Source organism: Pelobates fuscus, chromosome 8 (genome assembly GCF_036172605.1).
Source record: "Pelobates fuscus isolate aPelFus1 chromosome 8, aPelFus1.pri, whole genome shotgun sequence".
NCBI classification, from domain to species: domain Eukaryota; kingdom Metazoa; phylum Chordata; class Amphibia; order Anura; family Pelobatidae; genus Pelobates; species Pelobates fuscus.
In genome coordinates, this window is record NC_086324.1 from 84306472 (window position 1) to 84331982 (window position 25511).

At 44.4% G+C, this 25511-nt stretch overlaps 1 protein-coding gene across 1 annotated transcript in view; it reads right to left on the minus strand.

The window, feature by feature from the left end:
- Window positions 1-25511, minus strand: part of PTH2R (parathyroid hormone 2 receptor) — a 544685-nt gene that overhangs the window by 237250 nt on the left and 281924 nt on the right. Inside the window, exon 7 of the mRNA XM_063429445.1 lies at window positions 11727-11880. Within this exon, the coding sequence (XP_063285515.1) occupies window positions 11727-11880 (154 nt within the window). The remainder of the gene's footprint in view (window positions 1-11726; window positions 11881-25511) is intronic.

Genomic DNA, 25511 nt, shown 5'->3' on the forward strand with positions numbered 1-25511 from the left:
CTCCTTTACGAAGACCCAAACAAACAAGCGACTGCAGATTTAACCATCAGAACACTGCAGCAAAGAAACCGGCCTGTTGAAGATTACATTGCTGAATTTAAACGATGGGCACCTGAAACTCAGTGGAATGACATAACTCTACGTAACCAGTTCCGTATTGGGTTATCTGAAGCTGTCAAAGATGAGCTCTCCAGAACTGAACTACCTACTACACTAAATACACTTATTCAACTGTCAATCAGTATCGACAGAAGACTTAGGGAAAGAAAAGCTGAGAAATCACTCACTAGCTCTCTATGGAAAAAACCCTTCACCTCTTCAAAGGCACCGGAGAAACCTATAACTCCCGCTGAACCTATGGAAATAGGGGTTGTGAGAAGTCCTCTTACTCCAGAAGAGAGAACCAGAAGAAGACAACTGAACCTCTGCATGTACTGTGCTTCGCAAGAACATGTGGTCCCAGACTGTCCCCTATTGAAACGTCCAAGAGGCGGTAAGCATGGTTCTACCACGGCTATGATGAGTGTACTTCCTTCTAAACCAACCTCTCATTTCTCCTCTGTCTCTCTCATATTACAGTGGGACAAAGAAAGAATTACTACTAAGGCCCTTATTGATTCCGGTGCTAATGGGGTGTTCCTGGACTCATCCTTTGTTACAAAAAATAAAATTCCTTGTGTTCAAAAACGTAATTCCGTCTCTGTCAGAGTTATTGATGGCTCCTTAATCTCCTCGGGGCCCATTCGCCTTGAAACTGTCCCTTTAAGGATTACTACTAATTATGTCCATTCCGAATTTCTTGTTTTTGATGTCATAAATTCTCCTCTTTATCCTATAATATTGGGGATAGACTGGTTACGGACTCACAACCCACTTATTACCTGGGCTCCTTTCTCTCTCACGTTTAACTCTGCATATTGCCAGAAAACATGTCTACAACACATCCCCATTTTGCATGTTACTAGGGAATCCACTATACCTTCCAGCTATTCGGAGTTTGCTGATGTGTTCAGTAAAAAGGAAGCAGAGACACTTCCTCCTCATCGACCATATGATTGTCCGATTGACCTTGTTCCTGGTGCTCCTATCCCTTTTGGACATATTTATCCCCTCTCTGAATCAGAGCTAAAAACCCTCAAGGAATACCTAGATGAAAACCTCCGGAAGGGGTTCATTAGACCTTCCTGTTCACCAGCCGCTTCCAGCATGTTTTTTGTGAGAAACAAGGACCAGACTATACGCCCCATCATCGATTACAGGTCTTTAAATAAAATAACTATTAAGAATCGTTACCCTCTTCCCCTGATCAATGAGTTGATTGAAAGATTAAGAACAGCTACCATCTACACTAAACTTGACCTTCGTGGAGCATATAACCTTGTTAGAATCAAGGCCAATGATGAATGGAAAACGGCGTTCAGAACCCGATATGGTCTTTACGAATATCTTGTCATGCCCTTCGGGCTATGTAACGCCCCTGCAACCTTTCAGCATTTCATTAACAATATCTTCCGAGATCTCCTAGACGTTTGTGTCATCATTTACTTAGATGATATTCTCATCTACTCCAACAACCTTGAAGAACACAGAAAACACGTGAGATGGGTATTATCCAGATTAAGAACACACAAATTATACGCAAAACCAGAAAAATGTATATTTGAAGTCAATGAAATCACTTTTTTGGGATATGTTATCTCCCCTCATTCAATAAGTATGGATACCTCCAAAATAGATTGCATTGTCAACTGGTCTACTCCTACTAATACTAAAGACTTACAACGTTTTTTGGGATTTGCCAACTTCTATAGGAAGTTCATTAAAAATTACTCTAAGGTTGCTCATCCCCTCAACCTGCTCAATAGCAGTAAACGATCCTTTGCTTGGAACGAAGAGGCTCAAGCAGCCTTTGATGAATTAAAACGGAGATTCACAAGTGCTCCCATTCTTCAACTACCTAATCCTGCTTTTCTCTACGTCATGGAAACGGATGCTTCTGATACAGCTATCGGGGCTGTACTCTCTCAACACCAAACGCCTCAAGATCCTCTCCATCCAGTAGCTTTTTTTTTACGATCTTTGTCTCCTGCTGAACGCAATTATCCTGTAGGAGAAAAAGAATTATTAAGTATTAAAGCTGCATTCGAAAACTGGCGTCACATACTTGAAGACACACGCACTCCTGTAATTGTTTATACCGACCACAGGAACCTTGAATATCTTCATTCCAACAAAACACTCTCTGCCAGACAAGTACGCTGGAATCTTTTCTTTTCCCGTTTTAATTTTCAAATCATCTACAGACCGGGATCCAGAAATAAAAAGGCAGATGCCCTGTCCAGAATTCACCAAGATCTTCCTGTAAACGAAACTCAACCTCCTAAAATCATAGGTATTATTTCGTCATTAACTGATGAGATTAAACATCTTAAAGAAGAAGATCTTGAACTTCCCAAACAAAACAATCTATCAAAAAAGGACGGGTTGTACTACTTCAAAGACAGGTTATACATTCCTCCCTTGCTTAGGAATAAAATACTCTCCTTGATTCATGATTCCCCTCTGGCTGGTCATCCTGGTACAAGAAAAACACTGGAGCTGTCTAAAAGATATTACTGGTGGCCTCGCCAGGACAGAACCATAGAATCTTATGTCAAAAACTGCCCAACCTGTCTGAGATCAAAATCTGACCATCATCCCCCATTCGGTCAATTACTGAGCCTACCTGTTCCAGAAAGACCTTGGCAGTCCATCTCAATGGATTTCTTGGTAGAACTCCCTCCTTCGCAACATCATACCACCATTCTGGTGGTGGTAGACCGTTTCACCAAGATGTCCCATTTTATTCCTTTAAAGAAATTACCCTCTTCATCTGAACTTGCAAAAGTATTCATCAACAACATCGTGAAACTCCATGGTCTTCCTGAAGAAATCATATCAGACAGAGGAACACAGTTCACCTCCAAATTCTGGAATGAGATGTGTTCCTCCCTCAACATTCAACGTAAATTATCTTCAGCCTATCATCCTCAAACCAACGGACAAACAGAGAGAGTTAACCAATGTCTTGAACAATACTTGCGGTGTTATTGCTCTCATTTACAAGATGATTGGATCACGTGGTTACCAATGGCAGAGTTCTCATACAACAACTCGGTACACGCTAGTAGCAAAATGACTCCATTCTTCTCAAATTTTGGATTCCATCCTTCTTCATTTCCTGATCAAGGACTTCCTTCTTCTAATCCATACGTCTCCAACCATAACTCGTTCATGTCTGCCCTCTTCCTCAAGTTACGTGATAACCTTAAAAATGCATCATCTGCTCAGAAAAAGTTTTTCGATACTGGTAGACGACCTTCCCCTACTTACAAGGTTGGTGATCTCGTATGGCTCTCTTCAAAAAACATTGTTACCAACCGTCCCTCAAAGAAACTAAGTTCACTCTTCCTTGGCCCTTTTCGTATATTGTCACTCATCAACGAAAACGTGGTTAGATTGAAACTTCCACCTACCATGAAACTGCATCCAGTCTTCCATGTGTCGTTGCTTAAACCACACCACTCCGACCCTTTCATGAGGGATGTTCATACCACTCCTGATCCCATTCTGGTACAAGGTGAAGAAGAATACGAGGTTCAGAGGATTCTCGACTCACGAATCCATCGTGGTTCCTTACAATATCTTGTCCGGTGGAAGGGCTACGGTGTTGACGAAGACTCATGGGTGTCGTCCTCCGCGGTGCATGCTCGTCGACTTATCAACGCGTACCATGCTCGCTACCCATCCAGACCTCGTTGACAGCATCCGGTGGCTGCTTCTTATGAGGGGGGTTCTGTCAGACCTTCCGGCATTCGCTAACCGTGGACTTCCGGGTTCTCGGAGCGCGGCCACTCCCCCTCCTATGACGTGGTCGTTCCCAGGGTTCATAGAGAGTCCGCGCCAACACCACAGTGCTTGATCAACTCGAAAGCTCCCGCGAACTTCAAACTGGATATTTACTTCTACTGTGTATCGGACCCGGACTGTTTAATCATTTACCCTCCTTCTCCTCTCCTACGACCTCGGACTGTTTCTGGACATTCTCTTGCCTGTTGCAACCTCGATCCTCTGTGGAACCTCCATCACCAATTTGGATTATCTCTCCTTCATAAGTTAAGTAAACCAGATTGGCTCAAGTTTAATATAAAACCATCTCTAATCTAAGTAGTTTGCATTCTGCTCCACTTATTAATTATCTGCATCCTAATTTGGAACTTCTCGCTGGTTGTGTTAAAGTTACCTTATCCTAAAACAACTTCAAACACCGCTGCTGGTTATAACCTGCCAGGAATTAAAGAGACAGTTCAAAATTGATTATCTTTTTTATTTTAAAGTAATAAACGTTATCAAATTCAGAAATCTGCAGTTGTTTCCATCTTATCAACAATTGAGCGTTACAGTTATATTATTCAGGCCTCTATAGTCTATACATGGCCTTAAATAGCCCTCTTTCTTGGCAACAAAAAAGAAACCAGCACCAGCCGGAGAGGAGGACCTTCTGATAAAACCTTTACGTAAGGATTCCTGTATGTACTCCTCCATGACCTGGTTTTCTTTCTCAGAAAGCGGGTAGACCTTGCCCCTAGGAGGCATCTTTCCAGGTAACAAGTTTATGGTACAATCATAATCCCGATGTGGGGGTAGTCTATCAGCTTACCTTTTTTCAAAGACCAATGCAAGGTCTGCATAGACAAGGGGGACAGAAACAGAAAGGGGTTTAGCTGTAGGCACATTGAGTAAACAAACGGGACGTAAACGGACCATACAGTCTCGTTGACAGGATTCCCCCCAGGAGAGTATATCCAAACAACCCCAATCAAGTACCGGGTTATGCTTAACTAACCAGGGGAAGCCCAGTATGATGGAAACTGTAGGGGAGTCAATTATTTGGAAGGTTATCCTTTCTTTGTGTAAGGCACCCACGGCCATTACCATTTCTTGGGTCTCATGGGTCACCAGGGGTTTCTCAAGTGGTCTACCATCTATGGCCTCAACGTCCAAGGGTGTGGCCTTTTGGATCAGATTCAAGGCTGCGGTTTTAGCAAAGTTCTCATCGATAAAGTTATCTGCAGCACCTGAATCGATCAAGGCTTTAGTTGTAATCGTGGTTTGATTGACCAAAAGAGTAACCGTAATGAATGGTCTGGAGATGGACACATGAGGGGGAAAAACCATAACACCCGAGGCCGACCCCTCTCTAGGCCTTAGGTGCTGTAGTTTCCCTGCAAACTAGGACAGTTACTTTGGAGATGCCCCCTCTTACCACAATAAAGGCACAAGCCCTCCCTTCTGCGGTATGTCCTTTCAGCTTCCGATAAGCCTACAGCACCTAATTGCATGGGTTCGGGAGGTGGTTGAGTAGGGGGAGGTAACGCTAGTAGTGCAGTACTGGGTAAAGCAGGTAACCCCTGTGTATTCATTCTTCTTTGACTACGCCTCTCTCTTATACGGTTGTCAATTAGAATGATATAATCTATTAGATCATCCAGAAGAATAGGCAATTCCCTGGATGCTATTTCGTCTAATATGTAAGCGGCCAAACCCTCCTGAAAAGCTGTTATGAGAGAGTCGTTATTCCAAACCACTTCAGCTGCCAGAGTGCGGAATTCAATGGTACAATCCGCTACTGATCTACTGCCCTGTCGGATCCTGAGCAGAGCTTTGCCAGCAGAAGCAACCCGGCCGGGCTGATCAAACGTACGTTTGAAAGCTGTTAGAAAGTCTGCAAAGGACATTGGGGACGTGTTCTCCCACATGGGGTTGGCCCATGCTAGAGCTTTTCCTGACAAATGGTTGATCAGAAAAGCAATTTTGGCTCTGTCAGTGGGGTATGAGCGCGGATTCATCACCAAATGAATATCAATTTGGTTGAGGAAACCACGGCACAATGCTGGATCACCGCTATAGCGCTGAGGTGGCGTCATGTGAACCACGTGAGCAGGAGCGGTTACCGGATCAGGGCTGGGTTCTGGCCCAGCAGCAACAACTTCTTGAACGGCAGGTTGCAAGTGGGCAGTACAAGCCAGTATGGTTTGTAAAGCCTGGGCAAACTGATCCATACGATGGTCTAAACCATCCATTCTAGCCTCCTGATTAACTAGGAGCTGTGGAATGTCAGCAGGTTCCATAATGGCCCTGTTGTAATGTCACGATTCCGGGAACCCAACACGCTAACAGACACACACACACACAGAAAAGGTGCCGTACCGGACCTTAGAGTGGCCGGGCTAAGCACACACAGAATAGTCAGGAGACAAGCCGAGTAAGGGGAACCAGAAAACAGGATAACGATAAACAAGCCGAGGTCAAAGGGTAGGAGAAAGTCACAAAGTCAGATCAACAAGCCAGAGAGTACGTAACCAGAAATCACAAGTTCAGAATCAATACTATACAGCAAAGACCACAACAGGGCAGGAAGGAACAGGAAAGGTGAGTATAAATACCCTAGGTTAAATTCTGATTGGATAACTTCCAATCAGTATTAACAATCACACGTGGGAGATATCTAAGCCTCCCACTGTGATTGTGGTACTGTTGCTTTAACGCCGGGTCACTCACGTGACCCCGGCGTTTGCATAAATCAACGACCTTCCAGCGTGCAGCGTTATACATGCTGTCGCTGGGAGGCGTGACGGATGCGAGCGGCGAGCGGCGGAGAGGAGATGCTTGGATAACTTCCAATCAGTATTAACAATCACACGTGGGAGATATCTAAGCCTCCCACTGTGATTGTGGTACTGTTGCTTTAACGCCGGGTCACTCACGTGACCCCGGCGTTTGCATAAATCAACGACCTTCCAGCGTGCAGCGTTATACATGCTGCCGCTGGGAGGCGTGACGGATGCGAGCGGCGAGCGGCGGAGAGGAGATGCCGCTCGCCGACAGGTAGGAGGAGGGGAGACCTCGGGCGGCGATGGACTGAGGGTGAGTGCTGCGAGCTGCGAGCAGCCTCCCCTACTAGCCCGCGGACCCCTGACATGGGTATTGCAGCTTATCAGACTGACTTCCTTATTAGACTCATGGGCACGGCCCTAGGCTGAATTGTTATTCCGACTACTGTCAGCTTTGTTTCTTCCTAGTTTGGGTCCACCTCTCATATGATTGATACTGGGTGTAATTTAATTCTTAGAGGGTGGACTCCTCTCATGACCTCAGCCCAAAGTTGATATTGCTACGACTTACATTATTAGAGGGTGAGCCCCTCACATATACTCAGCCTGTGGCTGATATGGACTCTGATTGTATTATAAAAAGGTGCGGCCCTCCGGTAACCTCAGCCCGATGCCAATAATGATGCAAATTGCATTATTAGAGGGTGAGCCCCTTGCATATATTCATCCTGAAGCTAATATGCACTCTGATTGTATTATAAAAGGCTGCAGCCCTCCCATATCCTCAGCCCGATGCCGATATTGATGCAAATTGCATGATTAGAAGGTGACTCTCTGTCATATACTCAGCCAGACACTAATTTTATTATTAGAGGGTGCGGCCCTATTATATTGTCAGCCCGATGCGGACATGGATACTGATTACATTATTAGAGAATGCGTCCCTCTCATATGCTCAGCCCACTACTGAGCCCCTCTCATATGCACAGCCCAATAGGAATACTTATTTTGTGTTGCAGTTTATTACAGTACTGGATTATGATTCCCTTATTGGAGGGCGAGCCCGTCTCTTGACACTATCCAACATGGTTATTTATCCTGCTAATGTCAGCCTTCATTTATCTTACAGGCTTATATCAGGACATGGTACTGGTGTCTTATTAGAGGGGCATCCCTCACAAACTCAATTCAATATGGATGTTTGTACTACATACTGTAGTTTGCCGCTGATATTACCACTCTTACGCCAGAGCCTCTTGGAGACGCTGCATCATAAGAGCTGGGAAATTGGAGAGAATCCCTCCATTAGATCTAATGGCTGTTCTACAATGTATTTTATTTATTTATTATGCTACCTGATCAGGCATGGTATTGCCTGTTTGAGCTGGCTGTCTCTGTTACAGCTCCAATAATTGGCCTGCTTGGTTTGTGCCACTGTACCTCCACCCGGGATATACCCACTGAGGAATTACTGGGGGAGACCATCCCACCATATTTGCACTTTCCCTGATGCCTTATTGGACAGGGTATGGGCTGTTTGAACTGGCTGTCTCTGGTACAGCTCCTATGATTGGCCCACTTTGTTGGTGCCTCTATACCTCCCTACAAGATATACTCCTGGAGGTTGTACTGCTAATGGATGAGCCCCAGTTATTGCAGGTGTGTAGGTTATGGTATACTCTGTGTTGTATCGAGCAGGCAACTGCACACTGCTTTTATTATTCACACCATTGTGGACAAACTCCTACGGCAGTTTCTCCTATCAAAGGAAGCAAGAGATTTTGATGCATCCAAAAAGCAGACATGAAACCACAACTGAATCAGATAACAGGGCACCACAATTACTTTAGTTGCCAATAATAATAGGATTCTCAAAAAGACGAAACTATCAATAAAAATGTAGCATTCAATTTATTGAAGATTAAATAAAATCAAGATTTAGGCAATAGCACAATACATATGCAAATATTGCAATATATAAGCCAAAAATGGCAAAGAAAAACCCTTAGGAATAGCAGCTTTAATAAAACATGATTATGGTATAAAGTGCATGTGCTAAAGTGCAAATGATACTTTAGGAAAGGAAAGTGCAGGATGCTTGTCAAGCAGCTCAGATCAGCAGCTAACTCCCACTACTCCTTCACAGACTGCAGTAAAAGCACATATCACAAAACAATATACAGGTGATACTCGAAAAATTAGAATTTTGTGCAAAAGTTCATTTATTTCAGTAATGCAACTTAAAAGGGGAAACTAATATATGAGATAGACGCATTGCATGCAAAGCAAGATAGTTCAAGCCGTAATTCGTCATAAGTGCGATGATTTAGAATCTTACATGCAATCAATAAAACAAGGAGTGTACATAGAACAATATCGGACCTCTGAAAAGTATAAGCATGCATATGGACTCAGTACTTGGTTTGGGCCCCTTCTGCAGCAATTACTGCCCCAATGTGGCGTGGCATGGAAGCTATCAGCCTGTGGCACTGCTGAGGTGTTATGGAAGACCAGGATGCTTTATTAGCAGCCTTCAGCTCTTCTGCATTGTTCGGTCTCATGTCTCTCATCTTTCTCTTGGCAGTGCCCCATAGATTCTCTATGGGGTTCAGGTCTGGCGAGTTTGCTGGCCAATCAAGCACAGTAATCCCACGGTCATTGAACCATGCTTTGGTGCTTTTGGCAGTGTGGGCAGGTGCCAAGTCCTGCTGGAAAATGAAGTCAGACTTCCCCATAAAGCTTGTCTGCGGAAGGAAGCATGAAGTGCTCCAAAATCTCCTGGTAGACAAATGCGTTGACCCTGGACTTACTGAAGCACAGTGGATCAACACCACCGGATGCCATGGCTCCCTAAATCAACACAGACTGTGGAAACTTCACACTGGACTTCAAGCATCTTGCAGTGTGTGCCTCTCCATTCTTCCTCCAGACTCTAGGTCCTTGGTTTCCAAATGAGATGCAAAAGGTGCTCTCATCAGAAAAGAGGACTTTGGACCACTGAGCAACAGACCAGGTCTGTTTTTCTTTAGCCCAGGTAAGACGCTCCTGACGTTGTTTGTTGTTCAGGAGTGGCTTGACAAGAGGAATACGACATCTGAAGCCCATGTCCAGGATCCGTCTGTGTGTGGTGGCTCTTGATGCACTGACTCCAGCCTCAGTCCACTCCTTGTGAAAGTCCTCAACACTTTTGAATGGCCTTTTCCTGACAATCCTCTCCAGGCTGCGGTCATCCCTGCTGCTTGAGCACCTTTTTCTTCCACACTTTTCCCTTCCACATACATAACTTTCTATTAATGTGCTTTGATACAGCACTTTGTGAACATCCAACTTCCTTCGCAATTACCTTTTGAGGCTTTCCCTCCTTATGGAGGGTGTCAATTATGGTTTTCTGCACAACTGTCAGGTCAGCAGTCTTCCCCATGATTGTGATTCCTACTGAACCAGACTGAGAGACCATTTAAAGGCTCAGAAACCTTTCGTAGGTGTTATGGCTTACTTAGATGATTAGAGTGGGACACTGTGAGCCTAGAATATTGCACCTTTTCACAATATTCTAATTTACTGAGATTGTGGAACTGGGGTTTTCATGAGCTGTAAGCCATAATCATCGCACTTATGACGAATTACGGCTTGAACTATCTTGCTTTGCATGTAATGCGTCTATCTCATTTATTAGTTTCCCCTTTTACGTTGCATTACTGAAATAAATGAACTTTTGCATGATATTCAAATTTTTCGAGTATCACCTGTATACACAGTAAACATTTAAAAAAGACTGCTTATACCAAATTATAGGGTTCTTGCTGGGGCTCTACGCATTTGTCGATCCGACTTCCTCAGGATAGAAGCAAACTTTCAAAAGTTTGGGGTAATAAGGTAAGTATGCAACTCTGCTTGTTGTCTCTGATACCTGTCACTTGTTCATGTGTCCGCTTCCCACGTAAGGGTTGGGATCTCTGTATATTATGGTATTTCTGGTTGTTGCACTGGGTGCCTGCATGTTTTGTTCAGAGTACATTTCATTATCTAACCAACCCTTTCAATTCAGTTTCTCTCTTTTCAGTTTACAGTCAGTCTGTGCTGCCAGGTTTGACATCTCTTCTCGGATGGATGACTGTGTTGCATTCATTGTATCTAGGACTTCGTTTTTTATCTACATTGTTTTTTCTGCCTTTTGTTCTGTTTTTGTTGTAGCTTGAAAGAGAAAGTTATGTGTGGGGAGGGGAGTTTTATTATATCTAACTTTTTTCTGGTTGGTTGTTTTTTCTCTTCTTTAATGTGCTACTGTGGAGACGTGGAGTTCTAGTACAGAGAGACTAAAACAAATATTTGCCTCCTGCCATTAATAAAATTAAGATTATAGGTACACTAAAGATAGCATAATCTACAATTTTATATTAAAAATGTCTATTCGTATGGACACTTTTTTGTTCCAGTTCGCCTCCCATGTGATTAACACCTATTATACTTTCTTACAGCTTAACTCAACTCATCGTTCACACTGCAGGATGGATCTGCGCATATGGTGTTTACTTTTCTTCATCGTTGAACATTAAGATTTCCTCGTTCTACAAGATTTCTATGAACATTTCTTCCTACTGTTATACTATTTTACTGCTGTGACATGTGATGTTGTTTTCTCATGAGGAAGTGCCTCACTGTGAGGGGGGTATTATACCTTGACCTGGGTGTTTTGGAATGTTTTCATCTGTGTGTGTGTGTGTACACATGATTCTGGGGGGTACATGACCGGGGGAACATTTAGTTGCTTTGTGATAGACCCTACAATGTTTGATGGAAGCTCTATACAATAATTTACAGTAAGTATACTGCCTTATGGCTAGATACATATTAACATGCACACAGCCACCTGAAATATAATAATGTATGTCAGCTGGTTATAAACATTTCAGGGAGATTCTATCAACTGAACCAATACAGATTTTACAGCATGCCTAACTACACTCTACTTTAATTATTACAGAGTTTTTCCGTTTCCAATAATTTTTTGTCAGCAACAAATTATAAACAATAATTAAATAATATACTACTTTAACTTGAAAAGATGCTTACCCCAGCCAATAAAAGTGAACCCCCATAAATATTTGGTATCGGAAAAGAAGGCCACAAAAATCAGGCTGTGTAGATACAGTCCTTCAACTAGGATCCAATAGTAGTTTGTTGCCAGGAAGTAAATAAACATTACTACAGCAATTTTACATCCAATCTAAAGAATAGAAAAGAAAAAAAAGTCAGTTATAAAAAGTAATTTTCATGGATTCATGCTCCTACACATAATTTAAATTGCCTATTTTAATAATTTTCTTATTTTATATTAAACTCTACAGCTTTTTCTGTTTTTCATCATATTCTGAAAATTTGGAAACCTTAAGGCTGCCATATTATTTCTTATATTTCTTCTATTGCCTTCCTAATGTCCCCCTTTCTGGATAGATTATCATCAACAATACCACATAGTTAACTTGCCGTCTTACATTAGAGATACTGGACATATCTTGTAGGCAGAGGCGTAACTAGAAACCTCCAGGCCCCGGTGTGAAAATTGCCTTGCCCCCTCATGTGTTTGATCCCCCCCCCCCCCCCGCACAACAATGTGGCTCATTCCCTACCCTCTTAGCTACTCTTTGAGTCTTATTCCTTTATCCCCAGCTTTTCCATGTGTTCCATTCCCCCACAACCCCAACGTGTCTAATTCCCCCTCAGCCCCTTTATGTGTCTCATTTGTCTTATCCCCCCAGTTCCTCCATGTGTTTCATTCCCCCTTCAGCCCCTCCAAGTGTGTAATTTCCTCTCCTCCCCAGCCCCTTGATTTGTCTAATTTCCTCTCCCCCCAGCCCCTCCATTTGTTTGATTCCCTCTCATACCACCAGGGCCCCTCTATGTGTCTCATTTCCTCCTCCCAGTCTCTCAGTGTGTCCCATTCCCCCTCCCCAGTCCCTCAATGTGTCGCCTTCCCCTTCCAGCCCCTCCATGTGTCTCATTTCCCCTGAGTGTCTCTATGTGTTCCATTCCCCCAGCCCCTCCATGTGTCTCAGCATCCAAAGGCCCTCCATGTGTCTTATCCCCACCAGCCCCTCAATGGGTCTCATTCTCTCTCAGCCCATCCATGTGTCTCATTCCCTCTCCTCCTATCCATCCATTTGTTTAATTCCCTCTCCCCCTAGCCCTTTCATTTGTATCATTCTCTATCTTACCCCCAGGGCAGCTTCATTTATCTCATTCCCTTCCCTAGTCCCTTTCATGTCCCCCCCACCCCAGTCCCTCCATGTGTTTAATTCCCCCCAGACCCCTCCATGTTTCTTACTCCACTCAGCGACTCCATTTGTCTCATTCCCTCTCTTAACCCTCTCCCCCTCCCATCCTGAACCTTCTGACTCTGTGTATCATGGCTGAGCAGTACCCAGTCTACAGGAAGTGGTCTCTCACTGAACACTTCCTGTCAGACTTCGTTGCTCGGCCACACTACACACAGAGACCAGCAGGAGGGGAACAGCACAGCACAGTGCTCCCCTCCTGCCATTCACCCAGCAACCGTGGGCCCTGGGCCACTGTGGCAGTTCAATGTATCTGAAGTTGGGATGACCCACAGTCGCAGTTGTCACAGCTGCGGCCAGGGCCCTTGAAGTGATGGGCCCAGTCACGCTGGCGAATAGTTCCTGGCAAACATTGCTTGTTCGCGTTTGCCACGGACGGCGAACATATGTGATGATCGGTCCGCCCCCTATTCGTCATCATTGAGGAAACTTTGACCCTGTACCTCACAGTCAGCAGACACATTCCAGCCAATCAGCAGAAGACCCTCCCTCCCAGACCCTCCCACCTCCTGGACAGCATCCATTTTACATTCATTATGAAGCTGCATTCTTAATGAGAGTAGGGACAGTGTAGCTGCTGCTGATTTGATAGGGAAATTGATAGCTAGGTAGTATTCAGTGTCCACTACAGTCCTGAAGTACTCATCTGATCTCTGCAGTAAGGACAGCACCCCAAAAAGCCCTTATTAGGGCTAGAACATCAGTCTGATTTTTTTTTCTGTGTAATGTAATTGCAGTTGCCTGCCTGCCAGCCTGTGTGTCAGGCTCACAGCGTATACTGTGCCCACTTGCCCACTGCCACCACTCATATCTGGTGTCACACTAGCTTGCATTTAACAAAAAAAAAACTTTTTGGACTGTAATATAATAGCAGTCATTTTCCTTTACTAGTGTGCGTTTCTGTGCCTGCCCAGTGTCACCACTCACTCACTGGTGTCACAATAGCTTGCATTTAAACAAAACAAAACTTTTTTTGACTGTAATATATTAGCAGGTAGTTTCCTTTACGAGTGTGCGTTTCAGGGCCTGCCCAGTGCCACCACTCACTCACTGGTGTAACAATAGCTTGCATTTAACAAAAAAAAACTTTTTTGACTGTAATATAATAGCAGTCAGTTTCCTTCACACGTGTGCATTTCAGTGCCTGCCCAGTGCCACCACTCACTCACTGGTGTCACAATAGCTTGCATTTAAACAAAACAAAACTTTTTTTGACTGTAATATAATAGCAGGTAGTTTCCTTTACGAGTGTGCGTTTCAGGGCCTGCCCAGTGCCACCACTCACTCACTGGTGTCACAATAGCTTGCATTTAAAAAAACAAAATGTTTTAGACTGTAATATAATAGCAGTCAGTTTCCTTCACGCGTGTGCGTTTCAGGGCCTGCCAGGTCACAGTGTCACACCAGTGCAACTCATATCTGGTGTAACAGTAGTGTACATTTAAAAAAAAAATACAATTTTGACTGTAATAGATTGAACAGCAGTTAGTTGTCTGCCAGCGTGTGTGTCAGGCTCACAGCATATACTGTGCCCACTTGCCCAGTGCCACCACTCATATCTGTTGTCACAATAGCTTGCATTTAACAAAAAAACTTTTTGGACTGTAATATAATAGCAGGTAGTTTCCTTTACGAGTGTGCGTTTCAGGGCCTGCCCAGTGCCACCACTCACTCACTGGTGTCACAATAGCTTGCATTTAAAAAAACAAAATGTTTTAGACTGTAATATAATAGCAGTCAGTTTCCTTTACTAGTGTGCGTTTCTGTGCCTGCCCAGTGTCACCACTCACTCACTGGTGTCACAATAGCTTGCATTTAAACAAAACAAAACTTTTTTTGACTGTAATATAATAGCAGGTAGTTTCCTTTACGAGTGTGCGTTTCAGGGCCTGCCCAGTGCCACCACTCACTCACTGGTGTAACAATAGCTTGCATTTAACAAAAAAAAACTTTTTTGACTGTAATATAATAGCAGTCAGTTTCCTTCACACGTGTGCATTTCAGTGCCTGCCCAGTGCCACCACTCACTCACTGGTGTCACAATAGCTTGCATTTAAACAAAACAAAACTTTTTTTGACTGTAATATAATAGCAGGTAGTTTCCTTTACGAGTGTGCGTTTCAGGGCCTGCCCAGTGCCACCACTCACTCACTGGTGTCACAATAGCTTGCATTTAAAAAAACAAAATGTTTTAGACTGTAATATAATAGCAGTCAGTTTCCTTCACGCGTGTGCGTTTCAGGGCCTGCCAGGTCACAGTGTCACACCAGTGCAACTCATATCTGGTGTAACAGTAGTGTACATTTAAAAAAAAAATACAATTTTGACTGTAATAGATTGAACAGCAGTTAGTTGTCTGCCAGCGTGTGTGTCAGGCTCACAGCATATACTGTGCCCACTTGCCCAGTGCCACCACTCATATCTGTTGTCACAATAGCTTGCATTTAACAAAAAACTTTTTGGACTGTAATATAATAGCAGGTAGTTTCCTTTACGAGTGTGCGTTTCAGGGCCTGCCCAGTGCCACCACTCACTCACTGGTGTCACAATAGCTTGCATTTAAAAAAACAAAATGTTTTAGACTGTAATATAATAGCAGTCAGTTTCCTTCACGCGTGTGCGTTTCAAGGCCTGCCAGGTCACAGTGTCACACCAGTGCAACTCATATCTGGTGTAACAGTAGTGTACATTTAAAAAAAAAATACAATTTTGACTGTAATAGATTGAACAGCAGTTAGTTGTCTGCCAGCGTGTGTGTCAGGCTCACAGCATATACTGTGCCCACTTGCCCAGTGCCACCACTCATATCTGGTGTCACAATAGCTTGCATTTAACAAAAAAAACTTTTTGGACTGTAATATAATAGCAGTCAGTTTCCTTCACGAGTGTGCGTTTCAGGGCCTGCCCAGTGCCACCACTCACTCACTGGTGTCCCAATAGCTTGCATTTAAAAAAAAAACAACACTTTTTTGACTGTAATATAATAGCAGTCAGTTTCCTTCACACGTGTGCGTTTCAGGGCCTGCCCAGTGCCACCACTCACTCACTGGTGTCACAATAGCTTGCATTTAAAAAAAACAAAACATTTTAGACTGTAATATAATAGCAGTCAGTTTCCCTCACTAGTGTGCATTTCAGGGCCTGCCCAGTGCCACCACTCACTCACTGGCGTCACAATAGCTTGCATTTAAAAAACACAAAATTTTTTGACTGTAATATAATAGCAGTCAGTTTCCTTCACACATGTGCATTTCAGTGCCTGCCCAGTGCCACCACTCACTCACTGGTGTCACAATAGCTTGCATTTAACAAAAAAAAATCTTTTTGGACTGTAATATAATAGCAGTCAGTTTCCTTCACGAGTGTGCGTTTCAGGGCCTGCCCAGTGCCACCACTCACTCACTGGTGTCCCAATAGCTTGCATTTAAAAAAAAAACAACACTTTTTTGACTGTAATATAATAGCAGTCAGTTTCCTTCACACGTGTGCGTTTCAGGGCCTGCCCAGTGCCACCACTCACTCACTGGTGTTACAATAGCTTACATTTAAAAAAAAAAAAACGTTTTAGACTGTAATATAATAGCAGTCAGTTTCCTTCACTAGTGTGCATTTCAGGGCCTGCCCAGTGCCACCACTCACTCACTGGTGTCACAATAGCTTGCATTTAAAAAAAAAAATGTTTTAGACTGTAATATAATAGCAGTCAGTTTCCTTCACGCGTGTGCGTTTCAGGGCCTGCCAGGTCACAGTGTCACACCAGTGCAACTCATATCTGGTGTAACAGTAGTGTACATTTAAAAATAAAATAAAATTTTGACTGTAATAGATTGAACAGCAGTTAGTTGTCTGCCAGCGTGTGTGTCAGGCTCACAGCATATACTGTGCCCACTTGCCCAGTGCCATCACTCATATCTGGTGTCACAATAGCTTGCATTTAACAAAAAAAACTTTTTGGACTGTAATATAATAGCAGGTAGTTTCCTTTACGAGTGTGCGTTTCAGGGCCTGCCCAGTGCCACCACTCACTCACTGGTGTCACAATAGCTTGCATTTAAAAAAACAAAATGTTTTAGACTGTAATATAATAGCAGTCAGTTTCCTTCACGCGTGTGCGTTTCAGGGCCTGCCAGGTCACAGTGTCACACCAGTGCAACTCATATCTGGTGTAACAGTAGTGTACATTTAAAAAAAAAATACAATTTTGACTGTAATAGATTGAACAGCAGTTAGTTGTCTGCCAGCGTGTGTGTCAGGCTCACAGCATATACTGTGCCCACTTGCCCAGTGCCACCACTCATATCTGGTGTCACAATAGCTTGCATTTAACAAAAAAAACTTTTTGGACTGTAATATAATAGCAGTCAGTTTCCTTCACGAGTGTGCGTTTCAGGGCCTGCCCAGTGCCACCACTCACTCACTGGTGTCCCAATAGCTTGCATTTAAAAAAAAACAACACTTTTTTGACTGTAATATAATAGCAGTCAGTTTCCTTCACACGTGTGTGTTTCAGGGCCTGCCCAGTGCCACCACTCACTCACTGGTGTCACAATAGCTTGCATTTAAAAAAAACAAAACATTTTAGACTGTAATATAATAGCAGTCAGTTTCCCTCACTAGTGTGCATTTCAGGGCCTGCCCAGTGCCACCACTCACTCACTGGCATCACAATAGCTTGCATTTAAAAAACACAAAATTTTTTGACTGTAATATAATAGCAGTCAGTTTCCTTAACGAGTGTGCGTTTCAGGGCCTGCCCAGTGCCACCACTCACGCACTGGTGTCCCAATGGACAGTGGCACAGTGTCACACCAGTGCAACTCATATCTGGTGTAGTATAACAGTAGTGTACATTTTAAAAAAAAAATTGACTGTAATAGATTGCATAGCAGTTAGTTGTCTGCAAGCGTGTGTGTCAGGCCTACAGCGTCTACTCTGCCAACTTCTGCCAGTGCACAGGGCCACTCATTTCTGTTGTCACAGTAGCTTGCACGCATAGTACCACTAATTGAAAAAAAATGACAGGCAGAGGCAGGGGCCGTCGTGGTCGTGGTGCTGTGATTCCCTTTGGCCCTAGAATAATGCCCAGTGTTCAGAGGCCACGTACCCTGAACTGGAAACGTTCTGAGGACATAGTTGACTGGCTAACACAGGACACCCAATCCTCTACAGCTTCCGCTCGGAACCTTGACGCACCATCCTCCTCCAGCTTAGCTTCGGGCACCTCTCAAGTTACCACTCACCCGCCTGCCGCCACCACCAACACTAGCACCACAGCCGCTTCACTTGGTATGTCAGAGGAGTTATTTACACATCAGTTGGTAGAAATGAGTGATGCGCAAGCATTATTGCTAGAGGATGTAGATGACAGGGATATGTCTCAGTCAGGCAGCATTACACACATGGACGTACGGTGTGATGATGATGTTTTACCCGCTGCTGCTTTCTTTGCTGAGTTGTCAGATACAAGTGAAGCGGTTGATGATGACGATGCATCCGTGGATGTCACGTGGGTGCCTGCTAGAACAGAAGAAGAACAGGGGGAAAGTTCAGATGGAGATACATAGAGGAGGAGGAGGAGACGAGTTGGAAGCAGAGGGAGGTTGTCGCAAGGAGCTAGTGGCACAGTCAGACAGCATGCATCGGCACCCGGGGTCAGCCAGACAGCACGCCAATCAACGCATGCTGTTGCCACCACCAGAATGCCGTCATTGCAGAGCTCAGCAGTGTGGCATTTTTTGTGTGTGTCTGCCTCTGACAACAGCGATGCCATTTGCAACCTGTGCCAAAAGAAACTGAGTCGTGGGAAGTCCAACTCCCACCTAGGTACAACTGCTTTGCGAAGGCACATGATCGCACATCACAAACGCCAATGGGATCAACACATCAGTTCAAGCAGCACACTAATTCAAAGCCGCCATCCTCCTCCTGGTCCAGCATCTTCAGCCACGTCAACCACTGCTGTCCTCCTTGCCCCCTCTCAACCATCCGCCACTCCGTCTCTCGCCTTGAGCAGTTCCTGCTCATCTGCCAACAGTCAGGTGTCTGTCAAGGACATGTTTGAGCGTAAGAAGCCAATGTCACAAAGTCACCCCCTTGCCCGGCGTCTGACAGCTGGCTTGACTGAACTCTTAGCCCGGCAGCTTTTACCATACAAGCTGGTGGAGTCTGAGGCATTCCAAAAAATTGTAGCTATTGGGACACAGCAGTGGAAGGTACCTGGCCGAAATTTCTTTTCACAAAAGGCAATCCCCAACCTGTACTCGATTGTGCAAAAGGAAGTAATGGCATGTCTGGCACACAGTGTTGGGGCAAGGGTCCATCTGACCACTGATACCTGGTCTGCAAAGCATGGTCAGGGCAGGTATATCACCTACACTGCGCATTGGGTAAACCTGCTGATGGCTGCCAAGCATGGAATGTGTGGCTCTGCAGAGGAGTAAGTGACACCGCCAAGACTTGCAGGCAGGCCTGCTGCTACTCCTCCTACTCCATCCTCTTCTATAACCTCTTCGGCTTAGTCCTCTTCTGCTGCTGTGTCTTGCTCCACATCAATGGCACCCCCCCAGCTCCCCAGGTACTATACCACATCCCGGATATGGCAGTGTCACGCCGTCTTGGGGTTGACTTGCCTGAAAGCAGAGAGTCACACCGGACCAGCACTCCTGTCCACCCTGAACGCACAGGTGGATCAGTGGCTGACTCCGCACCAACTGGATTTCTGCAAAGTGGTTTGTGACAATGGAAGAAATTTGTTGGCGGCATTGAATTTGGGAAAGTTGACACATGTGCCGTGCATGGCACATGTGTGTAATCTGATCGTACAACGATTTGTGCTTAAGTACCCAGGCTTACAAGACATTCTGAAGCAGGCCAGGAAGGTGTGTGGACATTTCAAGCGTTCCTACACGGCCATGGCGCACTTTTCTAATATCCAGCGGCGAAACAACATGCCAGTGAGGCGCTTGATTTGCGACAGCCCGACACGTTGGAATTCAACACTCCTAATGTTCGACCGCCTGCTCCAACAAGAAAAAGCCGTTAACGAGTATTTGTATGCCGGGTTGCTAGGACAGCCTCTGCGGAGCTGGGAATTTGTTTGCCACGTTACTGGACGCTCATGCGCAATGCATGCTCATGCGTCCTTTTGAGGAGGTGACAAACCTAGTCGGTCGCACCGAAGGCACCATCAGCGACATCATACCATTTGTTTTCTTCCTGGGGCGTGCCCTGTGAAGAGTGCTGGATCAGGCCATAGATGAGCGTGAAGAGGAAGAGTTGTGGTCACCATCACCACCAGAGACAGCCTTATCAGCATCGCTTGCTGGACATGCGGCAATGCTGGAAGAGGATTGTGAGGAAGAGGAGTCAGAGGAGGAATGTTGCTTTGAGGAGAAGGAGGAAGACCAACCACAACAGGCATCCCAGGGTGCTCGTTGTCACCTATCTGGTACCCGTGGTGTTGTACGTGGCTGGGGGGAAGAACATACCTTCAGTGAGATCACTGAGGACGAGGAACAGGACATGAGTAGCTCGGCATCCAACCTTGTGCAAATGGGGTCTTTCATGCTGTCGTGCCTGTTGAGGGACCCGCGTATAAAACGGCTGAAGGAGAACGACCTGTACTGGGTGTCCACGCTACTAGACCCCTGGTATAAGCAGAAAGTGCCTGAAATGTTACCGGATTACGGCAAGTCGGAAAGGATGCAGCAGTTCCAAAATCAATTTAAAAAGTATGCTTTACACAGCGTATAAGGGTGATGTCACAGCACAACGGGAATCTAACAGGGGAAGAGGTGAAAGTGATCCTCCTCCTCCCACGACCACGCCGGCAAGGACAGGACGCTTTACAGACGTGTTGTTGATGGAGGACATGCAGAGCTTTTTAAGTCCTACGCATCGCCACAGCCCTTCGGGGTCCACCCTCAGAGAACGACTCGACCGACAGGTAGCAGACTACCTCGCCTTAACTGCAGATATCGACACTCTGAGGAGCGATGAACCCCTTGACTACTGGGTGTGCAGGCTTGACCTGTGGCCTAAGCTATCCCGATTTGTGATAGAACTTCTGGACCTTCAGTGCAGCAGGAGGTATTGTCACTGAGAAGAGAAGTCGCCTAGGTCAAAAAAGTCTAGATTACCTCACCTTTATTAAGATGAATGAGGGATGGATCCCGAAGGGACTGACAGTGGGCGATACATTCGATTAAAAAAGGCCTGATGAGGGGGACGTAACAGGGTGTCGCGGCTGCCGGTCCGCCGCGTGATATTTAAATCCCTAGCTCACCCCAGTACCTTGCCCTGTCGTGGTTTCCTGTTCCTTGTTTCCTGAGAGTGCTTTATCATTGTGAATCTGATTTCCTGGTATCCTGATCTTGGCTTTTCCCTGGTCATTCTGAATTCTGGTTTCTGTGACTTGGCTTGTGTAAACGGTATTGTGTATTTTCTGGCTTCTTTGACCTCGGCTTTCCCTTTGACCATTCTCTGTCTCTAACGTATTAGTCCGGCCATTCTAAGGTCCGGTTTACACTATGTCCTTTTATTTTCCTTTTCTTGCCTATGACTGTTTGCGGTTGTTTGCGGTGCGTTAAACGGGGAGTTTGGTCTGTCACTGTGAAGCGGGCGTAACCCTTACACTACCTTATCGATAGAACATCATACCTGATGTTTTAAAGCACGGTATTTCAAACAATTTAGGAATGTTAGGTGATTTATGCCCTTTATGGATTAAAACCAGACTCTGCATCAACTATGTAATTTTCCATGTGAGTTTTGCCATGGATACCCCTCCGGCATGCCACAGTCCAGGTGTTAGTCCCCTTGAAACAACTTTTCCATCACTATTGTGGCATAAAGAGTCCCTGTGGGTTTTAAAATTCGCCTGCCCATTTAAGTCTATGATGGTTCGCCCTGTTCGCCCGTTCGCGAACATTTGCGGAAGTTCGCGTTCGCCGTTCGCGAAAACGAAAATTTTATGTTCGCGACATCACTACTTGTAGGTTCTGTCTGGTTTTAAATAGAAGGTTAATTATATATGGGTTACCATAGATGTTACTTCTCTATATTCTAATGTAGATTAAACTTGTGTATGGTCATGATTATTATTATTATCACCATTTATATAGCACCAACAGATTCTGTAGCACTTTACAATATTATAAGAGGTGGGATTTAACTATAAATAGGACAAGTACAATAAAAATTACAGAAATGATAGGTTGAAGAGGGCCCTGCTAAAACAAGCTTACAGTCTATAGGAGGTGGGGTATAAAACAAATTAGGACAGGAAATAGCAGTCAAATTAGGTGGGAGTAAAGCAGAGCTGGAGGAGAGAGTAGAGTGCTGCCCTTTAGGAGAGAGCAAGAGACAGGTATGTGAGGTATAAGTTAGTCTGAGAGGCCATAGGCTTTTCTAAAGAAATGGGTTTTAAAGCACTTCTTAAACGATTGAAGACTAGGGTAGAGTCTGATGTCATAAAATGTGCTTTGTCCGAATTTTTATTTTTTTTTATCAGATAAATGTAATTTATTTTTGGAACAGGAGAGGGTAATGAAGAACACTATGGGACGAGGGAGAGAACACTGGGACAGGGGAAGGAGGTTGGTAAGGAACACTATGGGAAAGGGGAGGAGGGGTGTTAAGGAACACTATGGGATGGGAGTGGAAGAACTCTATGGGACCAGGGAGGGAGGGAGGGAAAAAACACTATGGGAAGGAGGGGTAAGAATACTATGGGACAGGGGAAAAGGGAGGGGGAAAGAACACTATAGGAAAGGGGAGGGGGTGGTAAGGAACACTATGGGATGGGGGTGTTAAGGAACACAATGAGATGGGGTGGAAGAACACTACGAGACAGGGAAGGGGGGTGGTAAGGAACACTATGGGAAGGGGGTGTTAAGGAACACAATGAGATGGGGTGGAAGAACACTATGGGACAGGAAAGGGGGGGTGGTAAGGAATACTATGGGATGGGGTGGTAAGGATGCAAATTGAAGAACACTATGGGACAGGGGAGGGAGAGAGGGCAAAGAACACTATGGGACCGGGGGAGAACACTATGGGACAGGGGAGGGGGGAAATAACACTATGGGACAGGGGAGGGGGGAGAACACTATGGGACAGGGGAGGGGGGAAAGAACACTATGGGACAGAGGAGGGGGAAGAACACTATGGGGGAGGTGGGGAAATTACACAATGGGGGAGGGGGAAGAACACTATGGGACGGAGGAAAGAACACTATGGTGGGGGGAAACATTACAAAGAGGGAGGGGAGAGGAACACTGTTGGGAGAGAGAGAGAGGGACATTAAGAGGGTCCCTAAGGTACAGGGGAGGAAAAGGAGCATTGGGGTAAGGGGACCACTAAAACAGAAGGGAGAGGGACATTAAGGGGAATAGGAGGCACTAATAGACAGGTAAGGGGGGAACACTAATGGACATGGAGGGGAGGAAAGAGGAACACTTAGGGACATGGAGGGCTGAGTGGCACACATTATTGCATAGTTAACTGATTTTGTTGTTACAACTGTTCTATATTTATTCGTTTATTGCATAGGTAACATATTTTGTTGTTACAACTGTTCTATTTTTATTTGTTTATTGCATGTGAATTTTGGAGATGTCTTTATAAACTGTCACTTTACAATAAATGTTGCACTGTATTTTCTGAGAAATATATATGCATTTGAGCATATATTTGAGCATTTATTTTGGGGGGGGGGGTGGACCTTCCCCAAGACTTGACCTTTGGGCATTATTAATAGCCAAAGTGTACATATGTGAAGCCATAGTTGCTTTATTAAATAGAAAGAGGAATGAGTCTGCATGAGTAAAGGACCTGTGTGTGCAATAAGGATAGGTACTCCAGCTTTATTAGCCCCTGGATTATTCGATAACAATGTCTGAGGGTAGCATTCATTTTGAAGAGCAGGAGCAGCAACAGCAGCAACAGCTTTAAAATATGTTTCTTGTAAAGAGGAGACAGATATTGTATTTAACTAAATATATCTAAGCAAACTAGATCTATGTTCTGGAATGTTTTTAGACACTTTGTAATTAAACACTTGAGAAGTAAATTGTATAAGAGTAATATTGCCTGACATGATGTACAAAGAAGGAAAAGAGATGGGGAGAAACAACACCAAAAAATAGAAAATGAAAAAATAATTAAATAGAACTAGAGAAAATTCCTCAATGCAGGGTTACAAGTCGACAGGCGCACACAACTCAGAAACATTTGAGAATAACAAACAAAGGTATGTAAGTCTTCGGGGAGAAGCATATCATATTTATTACCCAAAATAAAAAAGAAATATTACAAGTATATATATAATTAGTGATGTACCGAACTGTCCGCCGGCGAACAGTTCCCGGCGAAATTAGCAAGTTCGCGTTCGCCGCGGCGGGCGGACACATGCGCAGTTCGATCCGCCCCCTATTCGTCATCATTGGGCAAACTTTGACCCTGTGCCTCTCGGTCAGCAGACACATTCCAGCCAATCAGCAGCACTCCCTCCCTTCCACACCCTCCAGCCTCCCTCCCAGCATCCATTTTCGATTCATTCGGAAGATGCATGCTTAGTGAGAGGAGGGAAAGTTTAGCTGCTGCTGATTAGATAGGGAAATTGATAGCTAGGCTAGGGTATTCAGTGTCCACTACAATCCTGAAGGACTCATCTGATCTCTGCTGTAAGGACAGCACCCCAAAAAGCCCTTTTTAGGGCTATAACATCAGGCTGCTTTTTTTTTTTTTTTTCCTGTGTAATGTAATTGCAGGTGCCTACCTGCCAGCTTCTGTGTGAGGTTCACATTGGATACTGTGCCTATTTGCCCAGTGCCACCACTCATATCTGTTTTAACAATAGGTTAAGCTTTACATTTAAAATAAATATTTTTTTTTCACTGTAATAGAAGAGCAGTTGCCTGCCTGCCAGCTTCTGTGTGAGGTTGGATGCCTTGCCCATTTGCACAGTCAGTGCCACCACTCATATCTGTTTTAACAATTGGTTAAGCTTTAGATTTAAAATAAATATTTTTTTTCACTGTAATAGAAGAGCAGTTGCCTGCCTGCCAGCTTCTGTGTCAGGTTGGATGCCTTGCCCATTTGCACAGTCAGTGCCACCACTCATATCTGTTTTAACAATTGGTTAAGCTTTAGATTTTAAATAAATCATTTTTTTCACTGTAATAGAAGAGCAGTTGCCTGCCTGCCAGCTTCTGTGTGAGGTTGGATGCCTTGCCCATTTGCACAGTCAGTGCCACCACTCATATCTGTTTTAACAATTGGTTAAGCTTTAGATTTTAAATAAATCCTTTTTTTCACTGTAATAGAAGAGCAGTTGCCTGTCTGCCAGCTTCTGTGTGAGGTTCACATTGGATACTGTGCCCACTAGCCCAGTGCCACCACTCATATCTGTTTTAACAATTGGTTAAGCTTTAGATTTAAAATAAATAAAAAAAATTCACTGTAATAGAAGAGCAGTTGCCTGCCTGCCAGCTTCTGTGTCAGGTTGGATGCCTTGCCCATT